Source organism: Ambystoma mexicanum, chromosome 14 (assembly GCF_040938575.1).
Source record: "Ambystoma mexicanum isolate Mex_15411 chromosome 14, UKY_AmexF1_1, whole genome shotgun sequence".
Classification (NCBI taxonomy): Eukaryota; Metazoa; Chordata; class Amphibia; order Caudata; family Ambystomatidae; genus Ambystoma; species Ambystoma mexicanum.
The window spans coordinates 403,884,900-403,897,810 of NC_090940.1; the positions used below are offsets into that span (position 1 = coordinate 403,884,900).

General features: G+C 42.1%; 1 protein-coding gene across 3 annotated transcripts in view; it reads left to right on the forward strand.

The window, feature by feature from the left end:
• The window catches only part of KNSTRN (kinetochore localized astrin (SPAG5) binding protein), a 566,595-nt gene that overhangs the window by 215,208 nt on the left and 338,476 nt on the right, over positions 1-12,911 (forward strand). For all 3 annotated transcript variants that reach the window (XM_069637536.1, XM_069637534.1, XM_069637535.1), the window contains exons 3-4: positions 2,334-2,445; positions 4,551-4,598. In XM_069637536.1, coding sequence (XP_069493637.1) covers positions 2,334-2,445; positions 4,551-4,598 — 160 coding nt within the window. The remainder of the gene's footprint in view (positions 1-2,333; positions 2,446-4,550; positions 4,599-12,911) is intronic.

Consider the following 12,911-nt stretch of genomic DNA (forward strand, 5'->3'; position numbering starts at 1 on the left):
CTTACGCTCAGCCTGTTGTCTGTGCTGTAATGAGGCACTGTACTTTTTTGTTTTTTTTGTTAATGCCTATAATATTAGATATCTCTGGTTCCATTCAGTAACACCCTGCTATTCACAGGGGCGAAATGCTTTACTGACACCAGGGAAAACTCGAATGCTGTTTAGAGGTGCAACCAAGAATTTCAACTAATAATAAATGCCATACTATGTGTGACAAGAATTCATCTACATCCTCTGTTGCCATAACCTGAAGCATTTATGCCATGCCCATTTTGATCGTTCATTTCTGGATGGGCGATAAGCTGTTGCTGATAGGGGGAAGGGTTAGACCCAGTTAGGGGGGGGGGGGCGTAGGGATGCCTCCCAGCCCGGGCAGAAGGCCTACCAGGGTCGTGCCATTCCTTCCCCAAAGGGGAGGGTGAGGAAGTTGAGAGGACCCCAATCATTGCCCCTGCACCCTGCATGTGCCCTATTGCATTGAATTGGCCTATGAGTCGCAAATAGAAAACTGTTTAGATTAGCCCATGTGCTGCACTTAGATAGAATTGTGTAGATAGCCCATGCACTATACTTGCAAAGAAGTGTGAAGATTAGCCCATGTATTACACTTTTAAAGTTTTGCAAAGGCTAGCCACTGTATTTCTCTTAGAAGATTTGTGACGGTTAGCCAATGTTTCGCACCTAGAAGTGTTGTGAAGGTTAGCCTATATAGTGCTCTTAAAAGAACTGGGAAGGTTAACCAATGTATTGCACTTTGAGGAATTGCAAGGTTATTTATGTATTGCAGTCCGATGCATCATATTACACTTGTATCATATTATTGATTGAATCTAGGTTATTTTGAATGTAGCTGTTGCATTGTAATTCAAATGAAGGCAGAATGTAACGTGATTTAGGAACATAGGTGGATGTAAAATGTAGCCATTGTATGGAATCTAAGTGGGTGTTAATTGTAGCCTTTGGCTACATTCTAGCGGTTATCTAGATAAATGCAATGCATTGACTCTTTCACACGCCAGGCCCATGGAAGTCGGCCGAAGACACGCACGCATCCGCCATCATACACCACTAGACACTTTGCACAACACCTCTGCCATAAGAATGCAGCTGCTGTTCACATCCAAAATTAGATAGCTCTACACATAATGACTAGGCCACTCTCACATACCTCTCTTGACTGCCTCTCACCACCCATCCACATGCAAGCTCGATATGGGTGGCTAGCAGAGACTTGGCCACCCCTTCATATAAGCACACATGCATACTAGCACTTTGTGAATGTTCCCATACCTGGACTTCGGTCCCCCAATGGTGTTTAGCCTACAACGCAGTGTGACCATACCTATTGGTGATAGGCGCTATACAAATGACGCAATACAATACCAATACTTGAAGGTTCGAAGTGCACTGTCTTGAATGTGGCAAATTCTCCAGAATTCAGGGGCCAGGTTAATTATGAATTTCACAAGGCATGATTACAGCCACCCTGCTCTATCCACTGGCTTCCAATATGAGAGAGATGCAAATGGAATGTCTTAACATTATTCCAGAAAGGCATACATGGCGTTGCAACAATCTAACTTTCCAACCTGCTCTTGCTTTGTTGAACACACGGACCACTTCGTTTCATTTCCAGAGATACTCTTCAGAAACGCTCCCAGGGCCAGTAGAAGATTTGCTTCCGGACACTTGCTACAGAGTCTTGATCACACCTGGCTCCTCAAGGGCATGGCGTTTCACCCCAGTATTCCTGTAATGTTGCTGCTGTGCCTTCCCATCTTGCCAGGCACCTCAAAGTTTAATTGCGTGTAGCTGTGCCGTACAAACTTTAAAATAGATGAGAATTCAATGCCAATGCCTTTTCTAGCAAATGTTCTAGTGATTAATGTTATTTTCTCAGATGGGTATATCTTTCTCTCTGATGTGAATTCGGGAGGGGATGCACAGTTTGGCCAATTCATGGTGTGAAATGTTTGTACCTATAGTCTAAATTAGTTGCATTTACATACTAATTGTGCTGCAGTATATTCATATTGGACGACACTCGGAATACCTTTTTATTTGTGTTCATACCTTAAGTGCGTTACATACCATAAGTGGCCACAACGTTTTCATTACAATTGTAATTGTCCAGTACTTTTTAGGTAGCAGATTATCTGTTTCTAACAGTTTTATAAATCAAAAGGTTGTTTGTGGCGTTGGTAGAATTATGATTCTTTGCGGCAACTGGTTCCCTTTATTGCTTTGGCTCATTGGTTTAGTAATTGTTGGGAGATTTCAGCAATGATTTTTACCTCACCCTTGTACTCTTGTTCCCACCTTTTTTATTGCAGACACACATGTACGCTCTGAGAAGATAGTGCTTCCAGCGTTCACCAAAGAGCGCAATGTTACATTTTCTGCAAAGATACAGGAGGGGGCATTGTTTAAAGGCACAGATCGCAGGTAAAACTCACACTGCCTCCCAAACGGTATGCAACATAACATGTTTTTTTAACAAACTATTCCCATTAAAAAGTGTATTTATTTATTATCTCCACCAACCTGCTAATACAATTGAAGTTAGTAAATCAAGACCTGAAAGGGAGCTTTGGGAGTCCGCCATCTTGGTGGTGAAAAATAAGGTCTGTTTTGTGAGGCTTGTTGTGGTGATCCACATGGTTTCCCATGGTCTCTGATATTAAAAAGGTAGGGCAGTTCTATAGGGGCTCATACAAAGGATTCACTAACAAGCCTCAGTAACAAAGCAGTGCCCCTTCTCTTTTGAATGTGTGTATCAAAATACATGCTACTTTCCTACCACAGAACCTAAAGAACAAATACATAAAAGATTGGATGGCCTCCCTCCTACCTTGTAATTCAAGTTTGTATCTGTAGTGTTTCCATATCTCTGGGCACTGAGCTGTATGCACAAACTCGAAGCTGTCTACCCAACTTTTAAAGCCAAGTGAGGCTGAGTTGATGCTGGTTAATTCTGGGCATACTACAAATCGACTACATTAAACCGTGATGGTTGATTCTACCATTTTAAAACACGCCAAATGCTCAGCAGACTCATGACCATGGAGAAATCTCACCAATCTCCTATCCAGATCTGTTATTTACCAGGTGGTTGCCAAAATGCAGTCCCTTCATGGCAGCAAAATACCAGGCAGCTATTGTCGGAGAAATAATACTCCCAAATTGACTATTGCAGCCTGCCGTTTGTAGTTCTTACTAGTGGATTTATAACTCAAATGCTCACAATCCAAAATTCAGAGCCAGAATTGTTACAGAAGTGCAGCAAACAGAGACAATCTCAAACACCATCCGAAGGATTTAATAACTCCCAATGCTCTCAAGAAATGTGCCTAAAATTGGAGCTCTTATACATACAGCACTGAGATGGGTGGCCCCAAAATAACGGGCAAATTAAAAAAAAAGAAAATTGGTTAAACCTTCATGCCATGCGATCCAAGGCCATAAACATAGCCCAGTGTACACACCCAGGTATAGCTTTAAAGCCGGTGTAGAATCTTTGCAGTGTAAGAAATGCCATCCAGGAGTGCCATGTAAACGCCATCCACACGCCTGCTTTCGGACTGGCCAACTTTCATGTAGAATTAGAGCCCTCTTTGGGGGGTGACTGCAGCATGTGTGTGCCTCTCAAACTCGGAGATCCTTCATTCAGTTTATCGTGCTCTTCTGTAAGTTAGATGTTATGCTGCATGTAAAATGCAAAATCCACTGCCAGTCAACTGCTGACGTGTCTTGGTGCCAGTATTCCTGTTTATGCTGTATTATCTGGGTATCCCTTAATGAACAAAGAGTCTCTTACGAATTGAATAAAATCATATGGTGGCATGTATAGTTAAACCTGCAAAAGACGTACAGATGAGTCTTAATATCTGCAGGGACTGACATGTATGTATGTGCGAACCACAACATGAACCACCCACCTTGTACATTCTTACTCGTTCATTTAAAACCTTTGGCAATGGCCCAACAACCGGAACCAATACCTGAAAGGATTGATATGAACGTATTTGATATTGATTGAGAGCCACAACTAATTGGCACGAAGTGATGGTTTAAACAAAACAATGAAGAAAGGTTTCACTGGGACAAAGGTGCTTTTTCTTTTCTGTGGCTAAACATTGGCTGAGGCGTGCCTTGATCTGCACAGGGGTACGGAGCAGATTATATCTGAATAGAAAACTAAATGTGACTTAAATGTCTAAGAGAAAAGTCATTCATGAACCGAATTAAAAAGTAAAATGGATCTTCTCCTCCACCCCTAGTAGGACCACTTTATTTTCTTCCTGTGTAACAAAACTGAGCTTAAAACGACTATGGGGTGTAGCACACATTCTGCCTACGGATCCTTTTGTTCTGACTGATGAAAGTAACCAGTGTTGATGGGGATCATTGTTGAAAATTGTCCCTTTTCACATTGCATAGTATCTTGACTGGCTTTTTTGTTTTTATCTCTTGAAGCCCCCACTGTAAAATGTTTTAGTATCGTGTTTTGAAGCAGACTGTTTTTTTTTTCTTTTTTAAAACAAATTTAGCAAGTTTTCACTGCCTGCCACGAAAAGGACAACTGGAGTGAAGAGAGGGTAAGTTCAGTTTTGGTTTAAATTTGAAATCTACCAATGGAGAGAAAAAAGCATTCCCACATGTTGGTGGGGGATCCTGTTGGCTTTTGTACTTTATCTCGGGGTTGACTGCTGGTTTGGGAACATGGTAATCGGATGGAGTTCAGTTTACAGCAGTAAACCTCTCCTTTTTCATGGATGTGATTGCTTTTGGGGTTGCCGCCAGAGCTCTTGGTGCCGCTGACAACTGTTTGTGTGACTGCACCATTCATTCTATTGTTATTAATTTTGAAGTGTAAATACAATCTTTCTGTTACTGACAAAGGCATAGCCAACAGCTGCAAGCAGCACAAGCTTTTATTTTATTTGCATGGTGCCGCATGCTCCTCGTTTTAGAGTTAATTTGCAAATACTTTGGATTGGTAGTTGGGATTACATGACTGGTAGGTCTTGCATAATAGGCAGACAGTTCATGGGTTATGTTAAACATTAATGTAATTTATGCTGCACACTGCTGCCATTTGCATGGTCTGCAGTTTCTCGGGCTGATCTGGAAATAAGAGGATGGGGTAGGTCTGTAAGTGGGAGGAGAGGGAGAGCACACAAGTGCTGTTATGTTGGTAGTTTCTGTTCAGAGAAATCGGTCACTGTGTGCATGCTTGCTTCTAGGTGGTATGGGTCGTTGAGCGTACTGTTGCAGAGTCCATAAAGGAGATATTGAAGGTGATGGGGATTTTTGCGGTTTGGTGTCATTGTGGGTGGGTGTGTGAGGGTTATGATTGCTGTGTGCCGGTGGTGTAGTTGATCGGTGTGTGGTGTTTTTGCAAAATAATGGAGAGTTTTAGTAGGTTTAGTGGTGAAGGGGATGATTCTCATACCAGGGTATAAGGTTGAGTCATCATTGCACTGGGTGTTTGGTGAGTAAACTGAAACCCGTTATGTGGTGGTTAGCAATGTTGGGTCTCGCTTTCCCTCACTGGTCAATCCAACCGGGATCACATGACCCGGGAAACGTGAGTCGAGACTGTGCTTTTCCTCTCCGCATTAAAGCTGCATGCTTCTCTGACCAGGACCATGGTTTTGCAGAACTAGGTTGGCAAGTCACAGCCATGTTTTTAGTACTTTCCTGAAGGTAAGCTGTTCCTCTATTGTGCCAATTCTCTCGGCGAGGGAAGTCCAGAATTTCACTGAGATGTTTGAAAAGTTTGATCCACCATATTTAATTTTCAAATTATTTGGGTTCAGGACGTATGTAATTGTTAGAACTAAAGGTTTTTTTGGTCTGTAGATGGAGATCTTTTTGCATGAATTTTGCATCTTGGTAGTGAATTGCTCTGTGAACAAGCCAGCGTAGGGTTTGAAATGCTGGCTTAATGTGTTGTCACTTGCTGAGTCTTAAGAGAAGTCTTAATGCTGCCGTCTCAATCAGTTGCAATTTTTGGTAAGGTAGAAAGACATTCCAACATAAATACTGTTGGCCTAGAGAGATGCTGGCTACTGTTCTGTGTGAGAAGTTGATGACCGATTGATGGTACATAGATGGAAGAAGCATTTCTTTACTGCTGCAGTGACTTAAGGTGCCAGTGTTTGGTTGTTGTCCATCAAAATTCTGTGATTTTCAGCAACTTTGGATGCTTCTGATCTCGTTCCCATTTCAGTAGGCCATGGTGTATGCAGTTGTATAGAGAGAGGCTGTTGCTCATCCATGTGTGGATTTGTGACAAGAGTTTGGTCTGTCCTTGCTGGTCTCATTTTTTTAGATGATTATGTTCTCTGCCTTGTAGCATGCAAGTCCTTGATGAATTTCATGAGTGAGGTCTTGTAAATGATGAAGAGTAGTGCAGGGATCGAAATTAAGATTTGATGAGCAGGAGCTAAAATCAGCGAGTTTGGCTCTGGCATCAGAGTAAGCAGGAGCTACAACGGGAGTGAGTACGCAGCTCACCGCTAATCTAATTCCCAAACGAGATGCACACTTTAACATTTTGTGAATTGTTTACAATTCATTGTTTAAATGTGTCCTAATTCCTCTTTATTCGCGTTCTCAAAAACTCAATGTCATGTCTGTATGTTTTTAAAGCACCAATTGCCTGGGGAGGCAAACGTAGCTCATGGTAGCTGTTAGGGTCGAGCCAACTAGGCTCTCCTAGGAAAGAAGCAGGAGCTAACCAGCTCCCAGCTCCCCTCAATTTCGAAACCTGGCAGTTTTTCGAGGGATAAGCCTTGTGGCTCCCTTCAGGTGAGAATGTGCAATATTGAGTTGAGGGCTTTTAGCCAGGTGGTTTCCGTTCTTGTCGGGAAGGATTTCATCCTCTGTAGTGCTGCTTATCCCCGCTTGCTGTATCCTTTTGATTAGGGTTGCATGGTTGACTGTGTCAAATGCCGCTGAAAGTTCTAATGGTGTCAGGGCGCTAGTGAGTTGGAGTTCATTTTTAGGTCATCTCAGACGGAGCGTAGTGCCGATTCCGTTCCTCGCATAGGCCCGAAGCCGACTTGTACCTGGTTGGCACCCACGCATGTCGGCATTTGTCCATAAATGTATGTTTTGTTTGAAGCATTTTGACTGTGTAAGGGTTGTTTGATATAGGCTGGTAGTTAGTGGGGTTGTCTGTGCTTCCTGAGGGATCTTTTAGAAGCAATGTAATGTACGCAGCTTTGAAACTCCTAGGCAGGTTTCCTGTTTCTAGTGAATGGTTCATTAGGTTTCGGAAGTAATCTGCAGGTGTCCTTGCCGGTGAGCAGGAGCCTACTACCGTGCCAGCTTTGTTTGATTTCCTTCACTAATTTAGTGAAGTCTTCTGTCGAGATTGGTGTGAAGTAGTTCAGTAATGTGGTTTCCTCGGGGGTAGGGCCATTAGCAATACTGTTGTTTCTCGCTTTTGAGATGCGCTCAGTATAGTACAGTTTCTTTGGTTTGTTGAGCCATATATGTTTTTGGTAAGCAATTTATTTTCTATTTTGTCATATTTCCTCCAAACCTTTTTGAGTTCCCTGTTTATTTTATTTAAGGCTCTGAAGGGGATGAGGGGGGGAAGTGAATCACAAAAGATATGAAAATGTAGTTGATCCAGAGAATGTGTATTGGGGTGCAATTTTGGTTAGGCATTTTTGCAGAAGATTGCATACAAAGTGTATTCAGCTACATGTGTGGTCCCCCTTATTATTTTTCTAAGTGTGTGGTGGATAGTGAGGGCAGTGACTTGGAAAAGTTAGCATTCTCCTCTTCAAACCAAATATTAAACTCTCCTCGTACTATGATCAGATGGTCGTGTTCTATTGCGATGCTAGTTTTAGCATCTACTAATTTCTCTGTGAAGGTTGGATTATATGTGGGTGGTCTGTAAATGAGTAGGAAGGATAAATGGTTTGATGGTCCAGAGCTAGGTGGAGGAAGAGTGATTCATAATCTCGAATCTTTAGCAATGGTGGTGGTGTGATTCATAGGTGATTTTTGTATGCTTCGGCTAGGCACCTCCTCTTTTTTCTTTGCTGTTGCCCTACCTGAGGTTGAAGTTGTGCAATAGGGATTTGTATGCAACTACCTTAGTTCTCTATCACCAGTTTTCGGTCAGGAAAAGCATGGCTGTTACCTCTTCGCTAAGCAGCTCCTTTATCTCTGTTATGCTTTGGCGTTGACCAGATTGCAGTGAATCTTGTTTTTTTTTTTTTCGGTGCTTTGGGGGTTGTCTCTGGATGGCGATTGGGCATTGGTTTCTCATCTGCTGATCCAGTGATTGCCTTTCGTGTGGGTTTGGACGTGTGTTGCTTTCGGTTCTTCATTGAGGAGTTCACATTGTTACTTGGAATTCTGTTGTCTTGCCAGCAGTGCTCCAGATAAAATTTTGGGGTGGGAGTATTTTACTCCCTATTCTTCTTATTTTCTTTTTTTTTTTTTTAGCGATGCATGCAGTTTAATGTACATGTACTAAACAAATTTCAGGTGCAAACAAGAAAGTCCTAGGCCACCAGGACTCTAGAAACATTGAAAACACACAGACCAATCAACCCGATCAGTTACCCGAATGCACTCCAAGGGGAAACCTCCAACCTGTTAAATATTATTTATGCACTTTTTGCATCATAGATACATCTGTGAAAATAATTCGATCCAATTCACCTTTGTTACATCATCGATCTTCAATTTACAAAGTGAACTCCCCATTCTTAAACTTTGAGAGTAAATGTGATTTCCTTTATAAGGGAGTAAAATGTATCTGACAACGAGCTGACCGTCTGCAAAAACTGTATGGAAATCATTGCCATGTGGCAGCTTTCTGTATTGTTACAGAATAGACTTTTCATTATTTCTCTAGTTCTGGCCATTTCATCTCTCCTCTCCTGTATATGTATTTATATGTTGAAAACACAAAAACGCAGTCCATTACATAGTAAAGCAAACATGAATTGTATTGTGTTTTGAGGTTCGATAGCAGAATTGTCTTTTGCTGTTTTATAAAAGTCCTCATTTTCTGGAGATATTGTATCTAATCGTATGCCAATGTTATAATACAACAGTGCAGAGAGACAAGGACTCCATGCTAAATTTTATACCTAATCTCATGGTCAAAAAGTTAATTATATATTGATTTTGGGAAAGCACTGTACATAGAACCTATCTATCATCAAACTGAAGTTGGTATTTATTTATTGACCTCGAAAGGATGAAAGGCTGAGTTGGGCTTGCTGGAATTCAAACCTGCAACCTACAGATCACTCAAAGATCGCAGCAACGAGTGATCAACCAGCTGAGCTATCTTATTGGCTGATAACCGTCACAGGTCTGTAAACGGAGTATCAACTGAGGTATAATAATCATAGTGTCTAGATGTTGGACAAACCATGCATGAAGCGCTACATAAAGTTAAATACCTATCTGGATTATCACCGGGACAGGTTATTCTGAGTTGCTATTCCAATTACAAATTTCACTTTAATTTGTTTGTTTTTGAACAGCGCTTGCAGTTCCTGGAGAGTCAGGTGTTGGATGTTTTAATTATAGTCTTGAAGATTTGTGAGGCTGTAACACCTGTGATTGGTGTAATGACAATCGCTCACCCTTGTGCAGACTCTGCCGCCACTCACCATTTATAGTAGGTACTCCATTGACTGCAAGGTTGAATGGATGTATACTAGACCATGCATACTCATAATTTAATTTAAACTTATGTAAAATGATAAGTGTAAAAATGATCGGCCTCCACATTATGAACACAGCACAGGAATTCTGAAAAATACAATTGTGCAATACCGGTTTGCGTTCACTGGAAAATATGCATAATTTGTTGCAAAACATTAATTCTCAATTGCAACTTAGTTTTCCATCTTATTGATTATACAATCCTAAAACGCTGGGAAAATAAATAAACACAGCATGGCAGAAGCTGAAAGAAACCATTCCTTTTATCACAGTGTGCCGTTCTTTTTTTGAAAGGCTTCACAGAAATAAATTCAGTTTCAGAGGCTTTTCTCCATGGCTTGCAATTACATTCATGTAGATAAAAATCAAGAGAAGTTTCTAGTTTCTGTCAAGTAACTTGATCTTTGCATTGCCCTCTGCTTTAAACTTGTGTGTAAATGAACACAGGAAAATAATAAAAGCTGTCATATTTACAAGGTTTTCATGCGTAAAAAGGCCTGGTACGAACCTTATCTGAAGGCCTGCTTGTCTGTCTCTGGTTACGAACGGTGTGTTCCGGTGTGGTGATTTTTTTTTTTTCTACTTCTTTGATCCTTTAGTCCATTAGTGGTGTTTGCTTCATCTGTTTGTGGTTAAGATTTCTTTGGATGGCTGGTTGTGAAGATTTGTACATGGGTAAGCAGCAATTTTTGTTGAGATTTTGCAAAAGGGCTCTTATTTTTGCAAGGTTTCGCAAAATAGTTTCCAAGAAGTGGTTGGTTGTGTTGCATTGCGGGTAGTTCTTGCCTAGTCTTTCCGTGAGGGAGGCATTCCTCTGTGGTTTGTTGGTTGGCTTCTGGTGGGATGAGGTACAGGTGTGCAGCTTGTATCTTGTTGGACTTTGGGTCTGTCGCTTTTCTTTTGGTTCATACGGATATTTCCCTCGTGCATTATCAAGATGAGAAAATGTCACAGTGGCAAATTATCCCAGTAGGAGTGTATCGAGATGGGAGAGCAATCCTGTAGCCTTGGATATCCAAGTGCTAGATTGTTGTGGTGGACAGATAATACCTTTTCTAGTGGTTAAAATAGAGAGGTAAAATAGTGGCAGAAAATCCCAGTGGACATTTATCAAAGTCGCAAACTCTTGTTGGCACATTATCCCGATGCGAAGATGTCGCAGTGCCTCGGTGCCAATTTCAAAGTGTCAAATTGATCACATATCACAGTGACCAGTTTATCAAAATGGCTAAATAGCTCATTGGCAGGTTAGTGAAAAGGAAAGTAAGAGTGGCAGATGTAAGGGGGGAAGCATGGTGCCACAAGTAGACACTGACACAAGATTGAAAACCTTTATTGGTGTATTTTGAATGGGGGGTTGGAAGAACTCCTAGCTTGCTCTAATACTAAAATGGGAGTAATATGACCGTAAACTAAAAGCACAGTCCTGGTCAGTCTTGTCAAAATAATGATGCCCTGTGCTACAAAACGGAATTTCTGCCGCTTACTCCAAGATAAAGAATGGGTCAAGTTATATGGATTGAGTCACAAGAAAATCAGTGTGAAAAACAAATGTCAGTAGCAACCATCTCGCCCCACGTTTTGCAGCACGTGGTAAGGGGGCACACTTGGCTTGGGCAACACACTCTGGCTTCAGACAAACAGGTGCAGTTCAAAGATCGTGGGCCCGATCCTGCTTGGCCTACCATGATATACTTCCTTTTTTGGTAGTTCAACAAAATTGCCACAGTTCACAATCACGGCTCAGCTTTTCCTCCAAAAGTACAATTTCACCCAGGGCTCCCTCTGCCGGGGTCAGACCCTTGTATTACAGTTCATGGGGTTCCCTTCCCCAAGCTTTGTGTCGCATTCGCTAGGCTCACCTCAGTCTGGCTCAAACCTTTCTTTCCTACTTTCGAATGTGCAAGGATTTTTCTAAGACCTCTGCATGACCACATCGGCCTTATCTTGCTTTTCCCTTATAACATACAAGTTCCTTGATTCCTTATCCCGTTGCAAACATGCGAAAAGAAAGTTCAACAAAATCTTCACCAAATGACACTTTCTTGCAATGGCTTCTGGTACTTGCAGTATTCACTCCCAGGCTCCCCTCAGTTGGGCACAGCCCTTAATTGCCACTTTCAGCATATATTTCTTGGTTGCGTGATATCACAAAGGCCTTCAATTATACTGTTCCTTATGACCATCTTGCTACTTGATATCGTGTTGTGCCTTTAACCATAAGCAAGAGCCTTTAAATGCTTTCCTCACGGTTGCTGTCTTACGCGCAACCTTTGTTTGCCACTTTGTTACCTTTACAATCTTCGTTTCACACAGACCGGTCTTTCAGGGCATTCACTTCACCCACCGGCTGTGTGAACTCTTTGCGTTTGCTCGGGGCTCTGGTCCTGGTGTCAATGTTTGCAGTTCACAGCTGGTGTCTTGCCTCCACAACTGTTGGATACCCGGCAGGGTGGCTGATAACGTGGAAACACTATGCAAGCTTTCTCTTTCCTTTCAATCGGCCTATCATCCGCAATCTTCAGGATCCAGGTGAGGTAACAACTTCTCGCGTGGAGGTTCAGGGTTTCTCTCCTCTTTGCTTCCGTCCCTTGGTCTCTCGTCCTGCTCCACCTGGTTTGCCGCGGCTCTGGAAGTACTGCTTCATTCCATGATTCACCTTGCCCAGAGTGTGTCCCAGTTCTCCACCTTTTATTCGTTGGGAGAGTTAATGTGTGTCAATTGTATGCAATTGTGGTCAATTGCCTGACCAGATTAACGGCACGTTTCAAGTGCTACATATGAGTGTTCATCTTTTTCCTCTTAGACTTCTTCAGATCAGTATTTGTGTAGAAAAGGAGGGGAACTGGGATGTTGGAATAACCGAAAACACAGGGTGGGATCAGGTTATTGGAAAGGGAGGGATACCGCGTCTCCCAATTAGATGCTTCATGCCCACACGCTGATCACCCCTCACCCAGGTGATCCTCCTACACTGGTCCACCCCCAGGGTTTGGGTCCAAAGGCGATGGCCGTACCCTGGCCACCTTACCAAGAGCTACCAGGGGACTAGACAGTGAGCCACCCTCTAGTAATTAATAGGCATCCTGCACAGCAGGCACCTGGTAATACGTTTCCAGCCTGTTAGGTTCTTTTTGAAAGATTTAACTGTGTTTTAAGTGGATTTTACAAATAGTTTTTCTGCTGATTTAACTTGT